Below are 23,437 nucleotides of genomic sequence, written 5' to 3'. Positions count from 1 at the left end.
AAACACAAATCTGTGGAGAAAAATAATGAGAAATAGGAGGGAAGATCGAAAAACAAATGACCCTCAGGACTTCTCGTGTTCAAAAGATAGTTCTATTTTATCTCGTTAACCAGCAACTTACAAAAACTTACAACCGTTCAATATGACGTCTGTTCCAGAATATTCTGTTCTTTGCATACATTTTGTCACAAAGGAAAATGTTTTACCCTTTGTTAGTGTGCAGCATAAAGCTGTCGTTTGCCCGCATACCTTTCCTTATAAACTGTCGTTTATTCTTTATTTTGGGAAACATGAGTCGCAGACCCTATCCACAAACAAAAATGATAAAAGAGATAATAGAGAATTGTCTTTGTAACTTTTCAAAGAGTTTTTAAACGTTCCTTTATGAAACACATTCACACTAGTCTATTGAATTTCCAAGAGACGAGAGCTTGTGAAAAGATAAATATAAACATTAGCAGTTACCATTTGGATTCGCTGCCAGCCTGCGTCTGTTAGTTGAAGTTACAATAATAGTAACCATTAATGGAAAAGTGCTTGGATAACCTCGAGTAACACCAGCATGTTATTGTTCCATTCCGGACTGTGGTGCTTTGCAACGATTTTTTGATTTTATTAATTTTCATACGAATTGACATCAATTTACTTTTTGATTTTTGATAGACAGAATTGTTTGCTTCAAGTGATAGATCAAAAAATCTATTTCGATGGTTTATTTCTCTCACAGGCAGCTGTTGTGCGCAGTTCAGTTGAAACGCCTCATGTAACGAAACATTATTTTGCACGCTAACTTATTCATTCCTTTTGCTGTATCACCCATTGTAGGAATAATATAATGAAACCTCAGAGGGAACTTTTCATCATCTCTTTTTCTAAATAAATAAGTATGTAAATAGAAAAAAGAACGCCCTTCTGTTATTGTATAAATCTGCACGGGGGCGTTGAGGCTGGTCGTGTCTTGCAACAGCCCTAGACACAATAATAATTCATGTCTCTCTGTATTTTCGGAGACGAAATTCCCAGTTGAGCTGGAACGTTTGGCTATAAAATTCATGAAGATACGTGGGACGACGTCCAATGAAAAGATAGTAAACAAGAGACAACAGATTATTTCAGGAATAATGACAAAAATTTCAACTATTTTCTGTGGCGTCGGGTAGTTTTTTGTTTGGGCGTGTGTCGGGTGGTGGCGGCTCGACTAAATATTTGACGAAATTTCGAACAAATTTTCGGGATTCTTCTCATCTCATAAGAACTTTAATTAATTATGTGCTTCAGGGGTAGTTTGAGACGAACTGAAATATTTAGGTACATCATCACGTTCTTATCCAGCGGGAGCTATTTTTACGACGTTTTTACACCCAAGAGATGAAGAAGGTGCTACAGAGTACATATTTAAACGTGGTCGCGGGTATTGTATGCTTCGTTTGTGTAAATGTTAGGCACAGAATAGAGAGAAAGTGCATCCAGGGTCTGTGGTCTTTGGATAACGGTGGTTAAAGTGCAAATTGTTCCAAATCCAAGAAACGAAACTGTGTTAAAGGGTTGTTTGTGACCGGTTAATTAATTACTCAAAATTCATGTTTCATTCTACTTTGTTTTTGCTTCGAAATGGTAGTTAAACTGATTTCATTATGTTTTGTGTTCATCAGTTCATAAGGTCAGAGCGGCATTCCTTTTCATCAAAGTTTGGAAATGAATATTAAAAATTCAACTTTGTGAAGTTTTTAATTATACAAACTCAATCTGTGTTCAACTATACCGTTTAATAAGTTTATACATTTTAATAAGTTCTTTTTTCCACCAGAAAAACTTCCCGAGTTAGCTTTTTTACGGTTCTTTGCAAATGAAAATCCTCCTTTTGAGACATACTAATTTCAGTAATTAATTTTCCTTCGAGAAATTTATAGAATTATGAATGATTTTAATTTTCTACGGCATCTCAGGTATTTATTATATACTCCTAGACGTTTTATTGTAGTTTTAATTAAAAAGAGGAAAATCTAATTAGCTTGATGCAAATTCTCACTATTAATTATTCAAGCGTACGTATTATGTTACGAACTCGCGAATATTCTCAAGATTAAAATAGAGTACGGCCAAGCAAAAACAAGTTAGGGTTGGTTGTGCTTTTAAAACTTAATTCCACTTCGTAAACGTTTGGAAGTTAACATGTTCGACGTAAATGTCATAAATAAGTGTGTTTTCGTTTAACGTGTCAGTTAATTTTAATCTAAAAACATGAGTTCGAGGGGCCGGAATCACCAACCGTAATGTGAAACCAAAGGAAATTTTATTGTATGTTATGTATTAAATATTTGATACTTCAAAAGTTCCTACATTACAACTCCCATGGGTATATTTATTTTCATTTTATATGGTCTTCAGAGTTGTACCTTTTAACTTTCGTGATTCTACTAACGTTCAAGTTGTTTCGATAAACGAAAACTAAACTCAGACATGTTAATTTAATTTAATGACTATCCAAAGAAGTTTGAGTTCAGTCATAAAAAATCTGTAATTTAATTAGCAACATCAGTGTTTTGCATGCATATTGGATCGCAGTTCTCAATTTTGCGTAACTATAAGATGTAGAAATGTCGAAACGTGCTGTATCTAAATTATGACTATTTAGAAATGGATCAGTTATAACTTATAACGAATCTCGTTACTACACGTTTTTGGAACGCCGTTTAGGTAATTAGAGGAGAAATAAAGTCAAAGTTAGGTCGTCATATTGTCATTTTTAAAGAGTTTGTAAATCTACAACTAGAAACTTTTTTTAATTGCATATATTTTAAAATCTTGTTTATTATATGATTAGGTTATTTGAACGTAAAATAGAAATGGCAAACGTGGTAAGGTCACAGTCGTTTTTACGAACGTTGTACTTATTTCTCACGGGTATAAAAGTTTGTAGCGCAAGCTGAAGAGCTGAAGGCGAGTTTGTAATTTATTAGTCAGAAATGTTGGTTCCACACTACTTTCTTTTAGTTTATGTTATAAAAGGCTCGACGTGTAATGGGTCCATTCCTTAATTGGTTAGGGTAGTAATTTGACAAAATCGATAAAACAATATTTCACAGATCTTTCACATAGAATTTTTGTGTAGTTTTATGTAACTTATTTTTTTGCGTGGATAATGTATTTGTAACATATGTATAAATATTTGTTTCCATTTGATTCATAACTAGATCTGGTTACAAATTAAATAAATAGCATAGCATCATTGGAGAGGGCAAGAAAACATACCCGCTTCAGCGGTAGATATACTAAAATGATGAGTTGTTTCAATTATGAATTGAGACATGTCATTCATAATTTGATTGATTTTAGAATATTTAATTTGTGTAATTGTACAAAAAAAGTTATTCTGGCGAAACTTATGTTTTGCGTATAACGAAATTTCCAAAAAAAAATTTTTAAAGAAAAGTTAGATACCCTTGTTTCTTATTCTAGTAGTTTTATAATTTAAATTGAAAAACATAATATCGTTTCAATTTTCTGTACACTTTCGACAATATCCGTCACTTCGGAGTTGAGAACCTATTTTGTCTTATACCCCAGTTGCCATGATTTTGAATTTTCACTTTTAAAAAGTTGGTCAACTACAAGGGCTTACATTTTGCCATTTTTTCTTAATATGTGTAGTTTTCTTTTCACGCCTACCCGTCCTATCTCAATTGTGATGATTTTTTTAGTCGTGTTAAGCCAAGGGGGAGGAGCTTAATTGTAAAATCCTTATTTCTCTAGAAGAAATAAAAAACATGTTTTTGAATAACGTATTGTTCAAGGAATACTATGTATATTAAGAAAAAAATTCATAACATTTACCCCACCCACCCACCCCATCTCAATTGTGATGATTTTTTTTATTCTTAGAAACTTAAAACACGTTTAAGATGGTGAATTTTTGTAGGAAAATATGGATTTTGCAATTAGGCTCCGCCCCTAGGTCCGGCAACGAATGAAAACTTGATTACTACATATTTAGTTTAGGGCAAGTATGGGTGGGGCTTAATCTTTGGCTTTTTTTTTAATATACAAAGTATTCATTGAACAGCACGGTGCTCAAAAACATGTTTTTAATTTCTCATTTAGAAATAAGGATTTTGCAGTTAAGCTCCGCCCCCTTGGCTCACGACGAATAAAAAAAATCATCCCAATTGGGATAGGGTGGGTGGGGTGGGCTACATTTTGCCTTTTTTTCTTAATATGTGTAGACTTATTTCGACAACAAGAAACTTAAAACGTATCTAAAGTGGTAAAAATTTATTACTATTATTATTAATATTATTATATATGTAAGTCAACGGGTGCAAGACCCAATTACAGACTAACAAAAGAAATGGGAGTAAATGTGTAATCAGTAGCTAAAATTACTACTTTATCCCATTTTAGAATATCTGTTGTAGTTATGTTATTGTTTCTAAAAATTTGTTTTATATTTTTCTTGTGTTTTTGAAATTTACTTTCTATTAAAATTTGTGGTTAGTAATTTAGGCTTCACCTTTAAATTTGTAGGCTGCTGCAATTTTCAGATATTAAGCATACTCTTTAAATCAAATTTTTACGAAATTATTCTTCAGTTGACGAACTTACATTCCACTTTTCACGAAGTTGTCAAAAATCAACCACTGAACATCGGTAGAAATATTCTTTGATTGTTGTAAGTTACTAAATTTAGATTAAACATTTCGAATTGTATTTGTTGCTAATAAGCAATTTGACTATTTTGCAGTGTCAAAATTAGTAAAATTTATTTGCATTCACTATTATCTTTCATAATAATAATGATTAGTTTATAGTGATTTTATATTATATTTTCTACGAAATTGTGCTCTACAAGAAAATGTTATTACTTTAGAGTTACCTTATTATGTTTACCATTAGTAGATGTAATAATATTATAAGAAAGTTCCGCTATAGGTATTTTGCCAATTAGTTAGGTTATCTATCTATTATATACGTCTGTGAAAATGATAAGGATCCCAAGAACCAAAAAAAGTGCCCAGCATGTGCGTTATTTTTCTTTATTTAACAGAAGATCTCCCGTATCTAGCCGTATCCGTGATTGCTTGGTTCCCCTAATTTCGTTTTAGGGGCATTTGGTCGATTTCGTTTCCTTCTTTCTGCGCTTCGTTTTCCATTTTGGTTAACGTAACGTCAACTTTCATATAAATTTTACTTTTATTTACTTTGTTCTGCATTTTATTGATACAGTCTATGTACGTTTTTCATGAAAAGAGAAAGTCAAATGATTAGATTATAGCCTTAGAAAATTGTAAACTCATTTTTTTAAAAATGTATGTAAGCGTTTACGATTTACATGAAAATATTACGTCACGCTGTATGTATTTACCGACAATAAAACTTTCCAAATTTTCTTGTTTCAACACTGTCAGCATTAAAGGACAACCAAAACAAATTACTCCTGTTTTATATGTTACGTAGCGCTCCGATTCGACCTTAAAAGTCGAAAAAATTCCAAAGAAATGTTCTAGGTTTAGTTTCCTACCCGCGTTCATCATTTGTTGTATTTTTCGTAAAGACAAAAAACAGTGTGCGTAAAAGCATGATTTTAGACTTTTACATTAATGGAACGTGCTTTTTTAAGTTCCCATTCGTCAGATTTTTACGTAGTGCTCTCCACGAAATGAACACAAACATAATACATAAACCCCAACACCGAAACATTTTCGTGCAAATCTCGACACATTATTATCGTGATCAAGATTTAATATTTCTATTCGAACAGTAAAATGTAACATAATTCTTAGTTTTCAACGACATACACAAACATTTTTCCTTCAACATTGATTTTCAAACTGATTTTAAAATTGTATGTATTTGTTGCAGACGTTTCGCCATGGCTTCCCTTTTCAACCTACGGCAATGGCATTTGACCCCGTGCAGCGATTACTAGCCATCGGTTCGAAATGTGGTTCCCTCAGGATGTATCCTTTTTCATTAGCTTTTAAATATATTCAGGAACATACTTTTTCACGTCCATATTAAATGAAGAATCTAAAATGCCCGAAAGGTCAGTATGCCTCCTAGCTGTTGTTTATAATTGCTTATTTAGATTTTTTTGTTGTTGTCGATGCTCCGAATATTTTATTACAAAAACTCGAATATTAAAAGCCAGTGTTTAAAGTTGTTATTACTGTTTTATAAAAATACGCCATACCACAGTAAAAATACTTGTCCGGAACGTTTTTGTCGCCTGGACGTTTTATCTAAATACTAGACGCGACATAAAAGCCATAAATAAGTGGAGTTTTTTTATTCGCGTCGAAACGTCATTTCACATACAATGGCGCCGTTATTGATTTTGTTTGTCTAGTGATAACGCTTTGAAAGCAACAAACTACATCTCTGCACAACTTTTAATGAACACACTTTGTAAATGGGTTTTTTTTAACCTGAAACTAGTTGATGCTGGTGTTTTGTCGTATTTTTGTTTTCTCCATTTCCCTTGTATTACGACGACACGATAAATCTAAAAGCATTTTGTGAAGACTGAAGAGATGGCATCAACAGGATTTTTCCGGCGAATCAATTTCTTGCCGTCAGTGGAGCTTCAAATATTTATCTACCACTTGAATATGTCAACTTTTTTCTTATCTCTCCACATGAAACGTCCACTATCGACGTGTGTCAGACCCTTATAATGTCCAACAATAAAGTCAAAGAGAATGGAGCGAGGCAATAGATTTGACGAAAGTATCAGAAAACGACGAAGTACCTACAGATAATAAAAAAGTTGAACGTGGAATAAATTCCGTTTTACCACATGCTGACCTATTTCGTTCGACAAGTAAAATAAAACTTTATTCGTGTTATATTCTAAAGGTTGAGCAATAAAGTTAATGAAAAAGTATGGACTACGGGGTACGGAAAGTTTACAAGTACATCTGCATAAAGTCGGCAGAGCTTGTTGCCATAAAATGGTTTAAGTGAGTTTTGCTTCGTATTTTGCTGAAATGGTTTTCTTTACATAGGTTGGTTACCGCAGGAATTTACTTGTTGTCATATTTTTATCACTCATACATGTTTTACTCGGTTTCATAGAGCTTTTTGCTGATCAACATTTTGCTCGTCTGAATGGGAAACATTGTTTTAATGTATTCACACACATGAGCTACCGGCGCTTCAAAAAAACTCCCCTCTGCGTAGGATTCGTATTAAAGTTGTATGTGTCCAATTTAATAATGCGACAGCTTAAAAGCTTAACTCTACGTTTCGTACTTAAATAAATTGACAGGTAGTTTGCGCATTTGCGCAATCTGTCTACAATAAATTTTGTGAAGAATAACAGTCATAAAATATAATACATTTGGTGTATAATTGGTTCCGAAAAATAATCGTTACACAAATTTCATTGCACAATGGATGTAGACATCGCCTTAACTAACGAGATTTACTTCAGAATTGTTTTATGCAAAAATCGAGAGTTATAAATGTGTGTGATGAATTTGACACGACGTAAGAAATTCAGTTTTCCGATTTCAAAACGTGAGATCTTTATCAGACATGTTTTCTTTAAATATTCACAACGTAGACACGACTGAGTTGTTTTCATTAAAATTGGAAGAACTTTTTGTCAAACAACATACCCATGTCCATATTATAATTTCCACAGTTAAAAAAATCTTAATCTTTACGTAACTTTTTTATGACTCCACCGAAATGTGGCTGGTATTTTTTAAGAATGTTAAGCAAAGTTTCCAGATTTAAAAAAAATGGCATGCTTTTTATGAAGAGAAATTTTTGATTGTATCACACCGTCAGAACTATTATACTCGTAAACAGTCGAGTCAACGGGAAATAAAGCAGATTTTGATTTTTATTAATATCATTACTCAAAAGTTGGTTACAATAAATGCTCTACCATCGTTTTGCGTAATTATCGAAATGATCAGAGGCTAATTAATTGGGAAAAATTGTCGAATAGTTTCAGTTTGCTTTAATTTGCATTTAATTTTTACTCGTTTGCTTTAATCTGTAACGAATTTAGATTTGCACTACATTGTATCGTTTTGTTTTGTATAAACCAAATACTGGGTAGAGTAGTAATTTAGCAGCAATTAAATCCGCTTGGGTAAAGCGTTGCGCAAACAATTTCGGTTTCACAAAAACGAATAAAAAGCACTCTAAAACGGCTTTTCTTATGTCGGGTAATAGAGCTTTCAATCATTGGTATTTTTCCGCACTAATTGCGATTTTTGCTCACTCAGCGAAAAGTTTTTCTTTGAAATGTCGTCGATTTAGATCGATTGCAAGAAACATTACCCCAATTGATTATGAAAGCTATGAATAATTCAGGCCGTTTTAATTAGGATTAGCATGTTGACTGATACAGAAGAGCAGCGACAAATTGTCGCTTTTAATTGGATGCTTGGATAAATTCCGCATATGAGCACGTTTCTGAGAAATCCCCGAACACGGGGTTCGAAAATTTGACGGCCTTTTTCATTAATAACGAAACCAACAACAATACAACAAAAAGTAAAAAATGAAGGTAACATGTGTCAAAATTGACGTCAAGAGTACGAAAGACAAAGCACGTATGAAACAATGGTTTGCCGGCTCTCGGCGTAGCTTGGATTGTTAAAAATATTGATTACATGTTTCGTCCTCATCAACTCCGGATAAAATGGCACGCGATTCGAATAAAATTTTGGAGAAAATTGAACCATTACAATAAAATGAAATCTAAATAACAAATGGTCTTTTTAATAGCTGCGCTCAAAAACAACCATTTTAAATTGTTCTTTTCTTTGCGCTGTATTACATTTTTATAATACATTCGGCGAAATCGCCGTGAATTTTCCTTTAATACACATCGACGGAAATACTGGAATACGGGATTTGTAGGAACTAATTTATGACCTGTATTTTTTATGTTCATTCTTTGTGAAACCATTATATGGCTTGTAATTCCACATCAGATATTAAGAGTTTCTGTTATCAGATGATCACGTAATTTACTCGTTCCACTTTATCACATGAACACATTGTTGAAATTTAACAGGGATTGGTCAGATGGAAACTTTATGGGTTAATAAACTCCATAAATTACTGAAAGCCTGAAATTTATGTATTTCAATATGCGCACGACAGTAATCTTGGACGACCATAAATATTGACACACATAATTCTAGGACGATTCAAGAAAATTACGATAATTTTTATGAGCCATTTTAACACTTGTCACGTATGGGCTCTGCCATCAAAAGATATAATAATGAAAACGAATAGTGCGAGAAACGACCGACTTTTTCACAATTTTCTCGTGATAATATTTCTTTAATGGAGGCTTTTTGCGTGACGATTTCGAAACTTCAATTTTTAATACAAAGTTTCACAGGATAAGAATTGTCGCTCGAACTTCTCTTCGCAACTCCACACTTTTTATTTTATGTGCAATATTCAGGAGCTTAGTTTTATTACCGGAACTTCAGCCTTTATACATTTAAATGAATGTAAAATAGAATTCAATCGTTCTATCTCTAGCTTGCAATTTGTAGTAAAACCTATTCTTAGAAACTAGTAAATCGTCGCCCTTGAATTTTACATAAATATTTTAAAACTTTTGAGCTTGCACTGGAAACTTTAAATTTAGTTATAGCAATCCGGGAGGTGCAGTGGAATAGAATTAAACTGAGCTTTCACATAGTTGTGAACGGATGAATTCTCACGCCAATACCTTTTTCCTATATGACAGCTATTTTGAATCATACGTCTCACTTATCAGGAAGATTCACAATTCAACTCTTTTGAAAAATTTCATTCACGCACAATTACATGTGGCGGTATAACGAAGAAATATATTCCACGGTGTCGTCAACTGAACTTTAAAAATAAAATTTTGTCAGATGCTACTACTTAAAACGCTGTCTTTGTCCCTGTAGATTCCAGGTTCAGGCCACATAAATTTCTAATTAAGTGTAATTAATGACCAATTTACAAGGAATTAATTACCTTATTTTAGTAGATACAATATAACTTTACCGAATAAATCACAACTAGTTAGGAACCTGTTACATTAAACTGAGCTTTTATTTTCAAATTAATTAAACTTGCGCAACTAACACTAAAACTAAAACCATTGGTTGCGCCCAAAAAGTTATATATGAATAATTATTATTGGGTCTTTTTTCTTTATAAAATTACGTTGCTTGCTCTGTCCCTAAATTTGATTAACGCCATGACACAACGTCTGTGATTTTTAGGTTCCCAATTACATTTCCTAAGCAAACAGCAGGTAATTGGCGGTTAAGTCACCACATAAAATCCCCGTTAATTCTCTTTGATCCCGCAAAGCTCTGTGATCTCGTCCAATAAAATCCTTACGTGATAATGCGGTTGATTTTGGCATGCAGGATTTAGCGTAAGTCGACCGGTTCGTTTACATTCTAAAAAACGTTTCATTATTTAAATTCAACCATATCAGATATGACCCTGCCAGAACGTTGTGGCAGTCACTCGTCCAACCTCACTTCTACCACCGGAAATAACGTTAAAGCGGTTTTACGACTTTTGCTTTAATATTTTAAACGGTTGGCTCTTTTGAACGCAATACCTCAAGTTCACTTCGAAACTTGCTGGAGTTCATAATGGGACACTTGATGAAAATGCATGATGTTATATGCGTGGATATGCTGAAATATTGTGGACGGAAGTTTCAAATTCTTTAACTGAATTTGGACTTCGTAAGGAATGCCGAAACAGGAATATAATGCACTGCAGGAGCGTAACTAACAAAAACGTCTAAACAAGGTTATGTCGACGCTATATTTTGTAACATAATTTAAAGGAAGCGGATAATAGGGAGACAAGGGATAATTTAAAGAACAAAGACTAGCAAAACTGTGAAATAAGCAAGGGATCGTTATCGAATTTACGTCATCCGGCACGATACAAAGAATTAAACTCAAATATGTCAGGTGTTTTTGAACAATATTGACAAAGAAGATTCATTTCAAATATTATGGATTAGCCAATTTTGTTTCCTCGATTTCGACGGTAACGGTATGTGTAAAGAACGTCGAAAAGGAAAATTTAATTCCCGATGATGGTAAGCAATACACCAGAGAGCAAAAGCAGATAAAAGAACAATGAAAATCTGAGTAAAGTTTAAACTCACACTATAAATCTCTCGAAAACATCTAAAAGTACTTGTAAAGAAACACAGGAACGAGGGACTAACAACTTGAAATACATGTGGGATTATTGTTTCACTTGAACAGTTATTTCGCAACCACTGTATTGCAACTAGTTGGAAATTTTACAATCTGTCTTACAAAAGTGTTCAGGAATAATATCAGTGGAAATATAATGGTGTTTATTTTTTTAAAGGGGCGATTCTGTTTTGTACCTTTGCATGAGATATATAACAAGATTTTGAAATAGATTCGAATTGATGTCTTGGCTCTTATGTGGGTTTCAATACTTTTTCAGAAAGTAATATCTGCAATATCAACAGACTTTTGTTATCAAAGTTTAAATATAATAACACTGTCTACTACACAAACAGTTTCTAAAAGTAAATCTTACCTGTTCGAAAATGTATGGGCTTGTTATAACAGATTTACAGTAGGGTTGTATTGACGATGGTATGGAGGTAGTCTAAAAACCGCATGATCACTCTGTTTCACATTGTCTTGTCTGTCAAAAATCGTTTTTCCGATCAATTCTAAAATGTTGAATTATTTTTTCGGAAAATTTTCATCAAATTCAATATGTACTACGATTTTCCAACCAGTCTTGCGTTTGATTTCTTCTGCTAGAAAATGTAGGTACATTGTCCATTGCCACCATACATTTTAGTTTGCAACTATTTCAGAGCATTAATCACCAAATTTTGAAAAAATATCTTGTCTACCCGTTTTATGGTAATGGATTATTAATGAAAATTTAAGAACGCGGTTTTCACCACCGTTTTCATCTTACAGAACTCAGTAAATTACAGGGCAAACGTTGTCAATTTTTCTTGTCGGAATTGAGATACAGTAAAAGCAATTTCGTCAACACTAGCTGTTCCTGTAATTTCTAAGGTTTTGTAACCTGGGAACGTTGGTGAAAAGCGCGTTCCAAAATTTCCGTAAATATTTGAGATATATAGATTTTGAAAGACACTTGATGAAAAATGTCTCCAATGTTTTAAAGAGAATGATAACAATAAAAACTATTTTTTGAAAAAAGTTCCGGATGTTATATACAGGAAGCTGTAGACAGGATATATTTTAAATTTCGATAGGTAAGTCTGTTAATAATGGAAATATTACATTCTGAAAATGTATAACGTGCCCTACAAAAACCAAAGCAAACATTATAACATTCTTATAATGGGAGTATGGCCTGAATAGTTTTTTTACTCGCAATTATTATTGTATATGTTGGAAATATTAAGTCTAATAGAAATTTTGTATGATTGTGAAAACTGAAGAAAAATTTTCCTGTGCTCTTTAAAAATTTCGCACTAATTACATTTTTATGTTTTTTCTAAAATAAATAAATTAAATCTATCATGCCTCCAGCTTATTTCCGACAGAACACTAGATTGTAATTAATGTTAAAATTGTTTTTATGTAGCAGTTTTTTTCTCACATTGATTTCCTCCACCCTTTCGCAATTATTAAACTCAAACCTAAAAAACCATTGGTTTGAATTAGCCTATGACATTTCATGTGAAAATAACGAACTAAAAAAACTTCATAAAAACGATATTTATCACGTACAAAAATGTTGTCTATAAATGTCACCAACATTAATTAAAATTTATCAAATAATTAATATAATAGACCCAAAATAGCTCTGTGCAATCTATAATTTAGGATTGAGTACTTTGTAACGTCATATGTTACTCCGAACCCTTGTTTTCTTAGATTACAGTACGTACGTCTGTAGATATTTTACCTATTCAGCCACAGCTGTTTAAGATTTTGCAAGGGGTAAGATAACTTTTCAGAAGACTTATTTTGGCAAATGACATACTCTCTAAGCAAATAAAGGGCGGGTGGGCGGGGTTAGTATTTGCTAAGATAAGACTGAACAATATTAAGAGTAGTAATTAGAATGAAAAGAGGGAGGGTGAGTGGGGCTACTAATTGCTTACTCTGTGAAAGACTATTTAATTCAGGTCATTGATCACCATCATTTTAGTTATTGCAATAAATTAATGCTTGTTATTATTTTTATCCAAAGGTTTGTAAATTTGTAAATTGATGACAGTAGTCAATAAGATAAAAGAACAAAATTTTTTAAACTCATTTAGTTTGTACACAATAATAAACGTGGCAATTTTTGGTTAGCAAATTTAACTAATTGGACAAAAATTTGATGATTTTTCAATAAAAAAATTAGATATTTATGTCATCAAATGGGAAAAAAATATCCGTATTTTTTCTATACTTACTGTGGTATTTCTTGTTTTATGTTAATTTTGAATAAACACAAACTAATCAAAGAGTCACTTCAGACTACGATATTTTGAAAAAGTTAAAAAAAAAGCAAATTGTAGTGGAAAAATCTAAACTCCAAATTCACTCCTGTTAATTTGTAGAAATTATTTTAATAACATTTTTACCCTATCAACAAGTACTTAAATTACCTCGGTTTTACAAATAACTGACATTTTATACAGTAGAACATATTATACCTTCATTATAAAAACTTAAAAAAAAAATTGGTTGAAAGTTATTTCGGTAGGGCTTCCCTCGGCCTCGAAGTGTACTGCAACAAATCCCGCTTCTTTGAAAATTAAAAAAAATGATTTTGCGAATTTGTATTCGTGGTAACCTCTATACTTTAAAATAAATACACATAAGTAATACTAATAACCGCCTAAGAAGGTAAATGGCATTATATAAATTCGTTTTGATACCCTATAATTTTTTTGTTTTTCTACCACATATCACTTATTTTTAAATGACACACTATACATTTTTTTAGAAATCTTGTAGAGCTTGTTTTTTTGAGGTCGTTAATGTATCATACTTTAATCACTCATACCCCGCTACTGTCCACTGTCTATCATTCCAATACATTATGTTACGAAAACACACTTATTTATATTTGGTCGGCAACTCTGAAGTGATCCGGTCGTCAATCCATGATAGGAACCGGATTAAAAATTATTGTTCCAACAATATGAATGCATTGATAAAAGGCAAGACTAAACTTGTATGTAATGGTGAGTTTCCCATTTAAAAATGTTTCGGTCAACATTATTTCAGCAAAGACACGTATATACAAGGTGACTGCGAAATACATGCAAAAAATAAATGGGGAATAGCTCACAATATGATTATGTCAAAAATTCACGCTCCTAAGTGGTAGCAATGTCTAGAAAAAATTATTTGAAATTAAATATAAATTGTTATACGCGCCGCTGGTAATGTTTCGTGACCTGCATAATTACTGCAATGAAAAGGCAGGCTACTCGGATTAAGAACCAAAAAAGTAACTTTATCAGGCACTTTTTTAATCGCAACGTGAAAAACACGAAAAGGGCCAGTCATTATCGAGCGGTCGTTGAAATCGGTGTATGGTCCAGTTTTCCAATGCAGAGTCTGTCGATATGGTAATTGGTGTGCGCGAACATTTGTATCAGTTCAACCTCAAACTCACGATCGTGGTCGTGATGGGGCAGAAAGAAGAAATTGGATTTTCGCAGCTTGTAGTGCATCCTACATTAAAAGAACACGGTCACATCCATACCATGTTGACAAAATGCACGGTTTGGAGCCCGCTGATTGTCCACGTTGTGTAACTCACTTTTTGTCCGATGGAACTCCACATAGTCGTCAACAAGAACGATTTCAAGAGACGGTTTTCGATAAATGTGTATCGGTAGGATAAAACAGTTCGTTTATGGAAATCAACAGTGTCCAGAAATTATCGAAGAGTTTCAACAAGTGAAAGTGGCAGCCGCTACTCCGGTGTTTTTTTACCTATCAACCTATCTCTGACGCCTGTATTGCTAGGACAACATTTTCAACATTTCTTGTAAAAAGGTAGTAGCATTCTAAGTTGTTCTTATTTTTGTTCCAATAAACAATGTAAAATCGTTGTGACAAGGACCAAACATCCGTCAGAATCAAAATTACCAAAAAACTTTCACAGTGACCTTTAACGATGAATGAGTAAATGAATGAACGAATGATAAGCAGCAAAAAGTCGGTTTTACTTTTAATTGAAACTGAAAGTGTTTAGGTCATTTTTATTCGAACGTTTTTCCAACTCTGTTTACAAGGTGGCTCAGTGCCTTCGTATCGAGGGTGGTTCATGGGGGTTTTGCCCCATTCGATTTTTAATTTGTTTTTTCTATATTTCGGCTCTACTAGGGTGGGGGATGCCGTGGTTACAATATTTGCATATATTTCGCAGTCACCCTGTATAACAGTAGGTAATATGACAACAAAAAATACTAAAAAATATATGAAGAAAAAATTTTGTAAATTGATGACTGTAGTCAGCAAGATGAAAGAACAAAAATGCCACTGGAAACATTAATAATGCTAAAATATAAAATAAAGTCCTGAAGATAACAAAGAAACAAAATTCTAACGCATGCTGGAAAGCAACAGATTAATAGAGATACAGAAATTTTAATAGTCAATAACTCGAACACAGAAAAGAGGAAAGTCAATTTTTCAAAAGAATGTGGATATAAGATGGAAAATTGACGTAAAGGCGAACGATTTCGTTTACAGTATTTGTAAAAGGAAAATAAAAATAGAATAATCACCACTCGTGTGGAAGTGTGTTCGCTCAAGTGGAGAAATTAAATTTCAACAATTGAGTTTAGAAATGTGGGGAAGTACGAAGTTTCAGCTACAAGTTTGTAAACTACATATAAAGGTGAAAGCAAGTAAAAATCATGATTATTAGAAAAACCTGAATCAGATAAATTTAAATATTGTTTGTTATTTCGAAATCAATAGGTACTTAATTAAGTCTTTAATACCAGGTGATTTTTTTTTATTTCTGATCTAGTTACCCAAGAGCTTGTTGACAAAACTTAACATCTTAAGTATGTATGGGGATTATCCTCATATAACCTATCGAACATTTACAAAATCTTTGAAAGTTCGTTTTATTATTGTGCGACTTCCTGATTTCCTCTTAATAGTACCAGTCTCACATAATAATTTTATCACATAACTCAGTGTCCTTAAAAAATTAGCTTCAACAATAACACCAGGGACTTTTTCCTGAAATACTTGAAGCACACATCAATAGTTGTGATTCGCCCTCAAATAAAACTGTAGCCTTAAAAAAACTGATTTTTGTCAAAAATTGGAAAAACAATAAGCGAAACGAATTTGCGAGAACCACAACACAAGTTATATGTTCTAAGAAAATATGAACTGATCTGACCTGACCTGACCTATGTAATTTGGTGACATAATGGACAACGAAAACTAGATCACAAATCAAAAAAAATCTTAACATATTGTCATAAATTGAGTAGTTTTTGTAAATTCTGAATTGGTGACGATTTCAAAAATAATATTGTTTTCAATATAAATTATAATTCTCTAACTTAAAATGTTGTGATTTTAATTTTCTGTTGAATTCTGTTCTAAACTTTTTATTTTTGTTACGATTGCTTCATTTCGAGTGAAAGAGAAACCGTGATTTTCTCAGTATTTCGGAATTCGCCTGATATCAGAAATAGTCAAATGTAAGTGATTTATATTATTCTAAACCGTTTGAAAAACCACTATTAGCTAAAATAGGTATTTGTTAAACTACTAGTTTTAAAAGATAAAGAACAGCTTATATTCCAACATAAATAATCTTCATTTTGTTGCCATACCAATAAACATCAACAATTTCGTTATTAAAAAGTGGAATTTGTAATTTTTTCCTAGTCTTCGCCTTGTAACTCTATTAATGTAGGTAACGTTGTTTTACGACCGTTTCCTTTTTTCTGGTATATTTATTAAAAGCAGAATAAAAATCGCCCTCGTATAGTAATCATCGTACGAGTAAATGTATTTTCTCATCTTCACACATTATCATAGCTTTTTATAACCTCCGGCACACCCTTGCGAAGAATCCGCCCAAGTCCTTGCAGATTCATTTTATACCCTTTTGTTTTCTAATTTCATTTTATGAGTATCACACTCTCACCAACCAATATCCGAAAAGGTGTCTGTGTTGATCATCACGTCTTCAAGAGTCTCGAGAAAAAGTGAATTAGATCCCGGAATATGAAGGAGTGTTGAATGCGGTTAGCTTGCGGAAAATTTCATAGTGTCTCGATGATGCGATTGTGAGTTTGTTCAACCTGTTAAACAAACTGACGCTGCGGCGTATGGAAATTTCATGAGCAAAGTTGCAACGTGTCTTGATACGAGTGTAAATATGGGGCTGCTCCAAACACATTAACGGAAACAGCATCTGCTTGTTCCCATCTTTAACACCCTGCTGTTTTCATCGATTTGCTATTACCGTTAGCCTCCATTTAAGGGAGAAATTAGGAGTTCCTTCGCAGGATCTCCCAATAGATATGCATCGTCTGTCAGCGTCCTCGGACCGTTCGACAGAACACCCAACGATATTGCCCTAACGTTTTATTTTTCTCATTGAATTCGTCTTTGCATGCGTTGAGAGTTTTATGGCAGGCCATAACTGAACGCAGAGTCTCGGGTCTGTCGCAAGACTAAGATGAGCTTGAAGTTTGATGGAAAGAAATAAAAGAAACTCTATACGGCCTTGAAGGTACATATTTAATTTTTGTTGGGTTTAGATGTTCTTTTTTCATAGATAGTTTGAAACTTTTAATAGGACAGGAAGAGAGAAGTTTTTATTTTTCCATAGAGAATCTGTTTTCAAGGTAGCAGAAGTCGATTTAGTGATTTTATTGAGTTGGAAGTTATCTGATATTAGTTAAAGGGTGCTATTTTGCATGAAAGCTTCGTTTCAATAGTGTCAATATTTAGAAACGAGATTTAATCTGACTGCATATAAATTGGTCGCTTCATGAATCAGCGATCGTACTGAATTTCCAATATCTTACCCAATATCTTTTAAATTAGATTTCAATAATTTTCTCTCAATGACTTACAAGAAGATTGCCGTTGCCTCGAGTAGGGTTCGATTTGGAAAAGTCTTTTGTGTACCTACACAAAGTTGAGATTTAATTTTATATTTAATTGCGCAATATTTACCTGTCAGTTGGTTTTGATTTTCAGAAATTCGGAAAAGCTTTTTAAACAAATCAAGTGGAAAATGAAGTATCAGAAAATTAAATCGCCGTCGCTTTCGCAAAAGAGCTACCTTCAGAAAATAACGGAAAAATCAAATACAGTGTCTGTAAGTGACTATCCAGTGCACGCTTTAGCAGAGATTAAATTTAAATTAACATTTTTGACATATCTGACGTTTGAAATATATCTGTAACTTTTAACACTGCAGTCGATAGCAAATCCATTTTCCGATAAGGGACGACTGCATCATTATCAAAACATTTTCCACTATAGCCAGTTTTCTATGATGCTTCAACTTATTCGACGAACCTTGTCATGCATCAACGTCGGGTTTCTCCAGGATCTCGTTACGTTTCTTTCGCGCCCCTTTTTCACTGGGTTGCCTTTGATAAACTGAAAATAGAGATTTCAGCTTTACTATTCCGGTAAACGAGCGTGGTCAAATTACGTTTAGTAAGAAGCGAAAATTTCTGCCTTTAACGAATCAGAATATAAAATTAGCCCGGAAGTTTCACCTAGTCAAAGCAAACCTATAAATTTGCCGTTATCATCCTTCACAAATATTAGTTTTTGCAAGAAATATCGTTGATATGAAGCGCGCGTTCCGCAAAACCTCCGTGCCTGAGAAATATCAGATGCAAACAATGTTTGTTCAACAAACAATAAAACTTTATATCCAACGTGACAATCAGCGGAAAGTTTAACGCTTTCAAGAAAAATGTTGCGATTAGGAATTTGGCATTTTTACTGGAGACGCGGAGATAGTAAATGGGTGATCGTTACTTTGTTAGGTATAGAAACTGATCGCTCTAGAACATTTGACGTACGGATGACAAAACTGGAGGAAGTTTGTATGTTGCTGATGGGAGTTTTGAACTATTAATAAATTGACGTGTCGTCACAGTTAAAAGGCAAATTAGAACAGAATGTCAACGTGAGAAATATGTCACCAACTTTGGATTACATGAAATTCCCGGTTAAATCACGATATTATTAGTCATTTAACATCATTAACAACTAATTTGTATCTAATTTCTAATTTATTATTAAACATACATGTCATAATTTTGGAAACGGATGACGCTAACCAAAATTCAATCAGTATTAGCGTATTTATGCTTACCATTTGTGCGGAATTGCATCAGAAACCCGATTAGTAATTACGGCTTTGCTGGGTTAGGCGTTCGGATGATTTTGAACTGGCGAGTGGAATAATTGGGACTAGTTTGCTTTATGCTGTATACTCAAAGGATTTGAATATGCGTAATAATCAGATAAATTTCAATCAGCTATATGCAAAATGAATCATGCTGTTGTTTGTTTATGCGCGTCTGTTTTACAAATCAGGCATTCAAATAAAACAACCCTGCAAGCGAATTCTCTGTGGAAAATGTTATTTTTTTTACTAAAATTAATCAACATTATTAATATGTTACAGTAATATTACAACGAACAAAAGCTTTAAACTATTCAGAGAATGACGAATCTGGACGTTGTGAAATTAAATCACGGAATGCGTTCACGTGTGTAGTGCATAAATTAGTCGAGATAAACGCAATTAAATCATTCATTTGCTAGTTTAGAACGAGTTTATAGACGACAAAGGTTGATTAAAAACCAGCATATGATCCATTAGTGCCGTAATTCAATTAACAATAGCTTTTATATATTGGGGCTTTGTGTTGTAAACCGCTAACACACGATTTCGGAGTGAAAAATAGAAAACTACGAAACACAAACACTGTAAATCCCAATTTGAAAAGTAATAATGTATTTGTGGTCAAATTCTGTTATTGTTGTCGTTTTAATAAAATAAATGTGTGTTCGAATTAAATTAAAAAAACATCATTCTTTGAGGATTCTAACTTGGTTTCCCCTCAAAAACACTGGACCGAATCCTCTGTTTTAACTTAATACAAAGGGTATTTAACTGTATCGCACTTAAATAAAATATTGCGGTAATTTCTATCCCTCTTGTGTTGTAAACCATCCATTCTGAAATTAATTAATTCCAACTGAATAATTCGAAATTAATTCTTGATAAATTTGCAACATACCATAAAGGGGCGTTTTGATCTCTATCTCCCAGATTAACTTTTAGATTTAACTTACAACTTATTTTTGCACATATATATTTTGAAAATGTGAGTAAACATTATCTAGTCGATGCCTATTACGTGAAACACTAAACGATGAGTGTCGTTCTCATGGTAAAACAAAACAACTCAGGGTAACTCAATAAGTACTTATATAATTTCCAACTTAGTAAAACTCGTTTGAACTTCCAACTTTAAAAGTGTACAAAACTGTACCGCGTTCGCTTTAGTACAGTTTTTTTGATACAGGTAAAGCATGCCATTTTCTGCCAAAGTAGTTTTTAAGTGTTCATTATACGTTATTTTCTTGAGAATGATTTTTTGACGTAAGTAGCATTTGGAACGAACGTTTAAATGTAGCTTTAATTATGCGAAATGAACCATTTAAAAATTCTTTTTTTGTTATAAGCATAAAAATTAATCATGAGGATCTCCGGATCGTTTACTAACTTAGTTAAAATTTTAAATATTTAATCACATTCTTTTCGTGCATAAAAATGGTAGACCAGTATAGAGCAAACTTAGTTCATGATTGTTGGAAATTCTTCGAAGAGGCATCCATTTAATGAATTCATAAAACTTGTATTGAATGAATTCCTTTCTGTCCACATGGAGTTTATAAAATGGTGACTATATGACCGAACCCTACTTTAAAATTGAGCTTGGAATTCAAACAAATCATGTTTTTATTTAGTGTTTGACTGATATTGAAATTTTTACCACAACTTAGATGTTTTGGATGATTATTATTATTATCAAAGCGAAGACATCATCAGCCACGTTTATTAATTATATAAATGTCGGAATTATGTCATTTACGTATTTCTTATTTTACGATTGCTTACGTCAATTTTCTTTTTTATAAGCGACGTATGCGGTCACGGTTGTTTCCACCTGTTACATAAAGACAAAATAAAATAACAAATATGCGTTTACATGTGACATGCAATCACGCAAGCCTAAGTCTTTAACTTATAGTCTCTATAAATAAAACATAGATTTTTATTATTTTTTATAGACATTGTTATACTTACAACGTTGTTTGATGGATGCGAATCTTTATGACAATTTGACGTTTTCTATAGGTATATTAAGGACAAGTTTTATTTCACGTCACTCAAATATCTACTGTTCTTCAAAAACTTGTGGGTAATTGTCTGTGTATGTGTTTCATTCATAATGGTGGATTTGCCTTTTTTGACCGTTAGTCGTAGTAAGTAGTCGTTTCAACTTCATTTAAATCAATTGCAAATATGTTTGTGTGTTAGTGACGTGGATCCGCAAAAAATTCCAGCTTGGAACAATAATAGTAAATCATTGACTCAATTTCATTATTATTCTTCAACCACCCACATTTTTATGTATAATATCACGAATGGTCTTATTTTTTTTTTTTTTTTTAGAAGCCGACTAAAAACCTAATTATAATTTTCTAACCTGGAGTTAACTTGAGTGATAAATAACAAAACTAGACTACATTGTACATTTTTTAAGTTGCAACTCATAAAGTGGTACGAATAAAGTGGTATTTTAAACCAGAATTTGTTCATAAGAAAGACGTTTTATGTGGCAGCTATACCGTTGTAATCTTCTTTTTGTATTGCGAGCATCTTTCTTGATAGAAACGGACACCACTTAAAGAATCCACGCTGATATCGAATTCGTAGTTTTCAGCGTCATGCCGTGGTATTTCATTGTTTTCAGAATATAACCTTTGTAGTTGTCACCCGTCGGTTCAGAAGAATAGTGACCAGTTGTGCGTTCGAGTGGCTTTTCTGATTTTTCTCTTTGAAAAAGCATAAAATTGTCTCCATTCGGTAGATTGACTTGTCAACAAGTTCTTCGAAGCTAATAGTAATTTCCTACTTTATTGCCAAACCAATTCGACGAACGCATTTTTTCAAATCAACCAACTGGAGCTTTTTCAAACACATGATTGATCTGTTTCCGTACGTGCAACATTTGTATCAATTTTTTTCATTTTAATTAATTAATTTTAGACTCACGACTGAAAGCATTTGGAAGGTCAAGAAATAACTCCCCACAATAGTTATTTACATGTTAAGTGCGGGAACAGTTGTTTTGCAGACGAGTGTGTAGTTTCCAAGGCGAGTGCGCTCCGCGCACGAGCGGTGGATTTCACACGAGTCAAGCAAAACTGTTCCCGCACGTAGCATGTACAAAACTTTTTGCGCGAATCCATTATGACAATATTTAGAAATTTATTTGCTAGAAATTTGTTACATTTCATTTGTGAAGTAAATCAAGTCGTCGATAACCAACATCTAGTCACCTGAGCAGCAGAACTGTCAAAGCTAATTGAAGCTAATTTGTACAAAATGTCTTCGGATGGTAGTTGCACCCCTCCAGAAGTTAGAGAAACTGCAAATATAGCGGTCAGTAATTTATTACCAACAAAATCCCGAGCGTGATACGAAAATAGCTATCACGAGTTCGTCAAATGGTGTGATCGTAAACATATCAAAAATTACACCGAAAACTGCTTGCTAGCGTACTTCGAAGAAATCAGTATTCATAAAAAGTCACTATGGTGTATTTACAGCATGTTAAAATCTTGCATTAATTTAAAACATAACATTGATATTTCTAAGTATCCAAAATTAATAGCTATGTTGAAAAGGAAAACAGAACATCATAATCCCAAAAAATCACAAGTACTTAATGAAGAACACATTCTTAAATTTTTAAGCGCTGCACCGAATAGAGACTATTTACTAATGAAGGTAATTTTTATTTTATTAGTTCATATTGACACATTGAAAATGTATTCTTAATATTGCAGGCACTGTTAGTTATCGGCATCTCTGGCGCGTGCCGCAGGGGAGAATTATGCAAGATGTTAGTTGATGATGTTGTTTTCAAAGATGACATTGTTATGGTTTGTATTCCTGAAACAAAAACCTACGTTAAACGAGAATTTTTCATATCAAAAGGTGATTGGATCAAAGTAATTGATCAGTTCTTAAAAATACGATTGTTAGTAAAAGGTAACAACAAAAGATTATTTTTAACATACCGTGATGGAAAATGTATAAATTCCCCCGTCGGTATTAACACTATTGGCAGAGTACCATCTTTAATTGCTGGGTATCT

The 23,437-nt window shown here is 33.0% G+C and overlaps 1 protein-coding gene across 3 annotated transcripts in view; it reads left to right on the top strand.

Annotated features, from left to right (window-relative positions):
• LOC135126960 (syntaxin-binding protein 5) overlaps nucleotides 1-23,437 on the top strand; it is a 220,811-nt gene that overhangs the window by 141,585 nt on the left and 55,789 nt on the right. For all 3 annotated transcript variants that reach the window (XM_064053219.1, XM_064053220.1, XM_064053221.1), the window contains exon 2: nucleotides 5,860-5,957. In XM_064053219.1, coding sequence (XP_063909289.1) covers nucleotides 5,860-5,957 — 98 coding nt within the window. The remainder of the gene's footprint in view (nucleotides 1-5,859; nucleotides 5,958-23,437) is intronic.

The sequence above is a fragment of the Zophobas morio genome, unplaced genomic scaffold (assembly GCF_036711695.1).
Source record: "Zophobas morio isolate AGI-343-1 ecotype UQ-CSIRO unplaced genomic scaffold, CSIRO_AGI_Zmor_V1 ptg000011l, whole genome shotgun sequence".
In the NCBI taxonomy this organism is placed as follows: Eukaryota; Metazoa; Arthropoda; class Insecta; order Coleoptera; family Tenebrionidae; genus Zophobas; species Zophobas morio.
The sequence above is the reverse complement of the archived record's forward strand: the minus strand, read 5'-3'. Positions and strand labels throughout refer to the sequence as shown.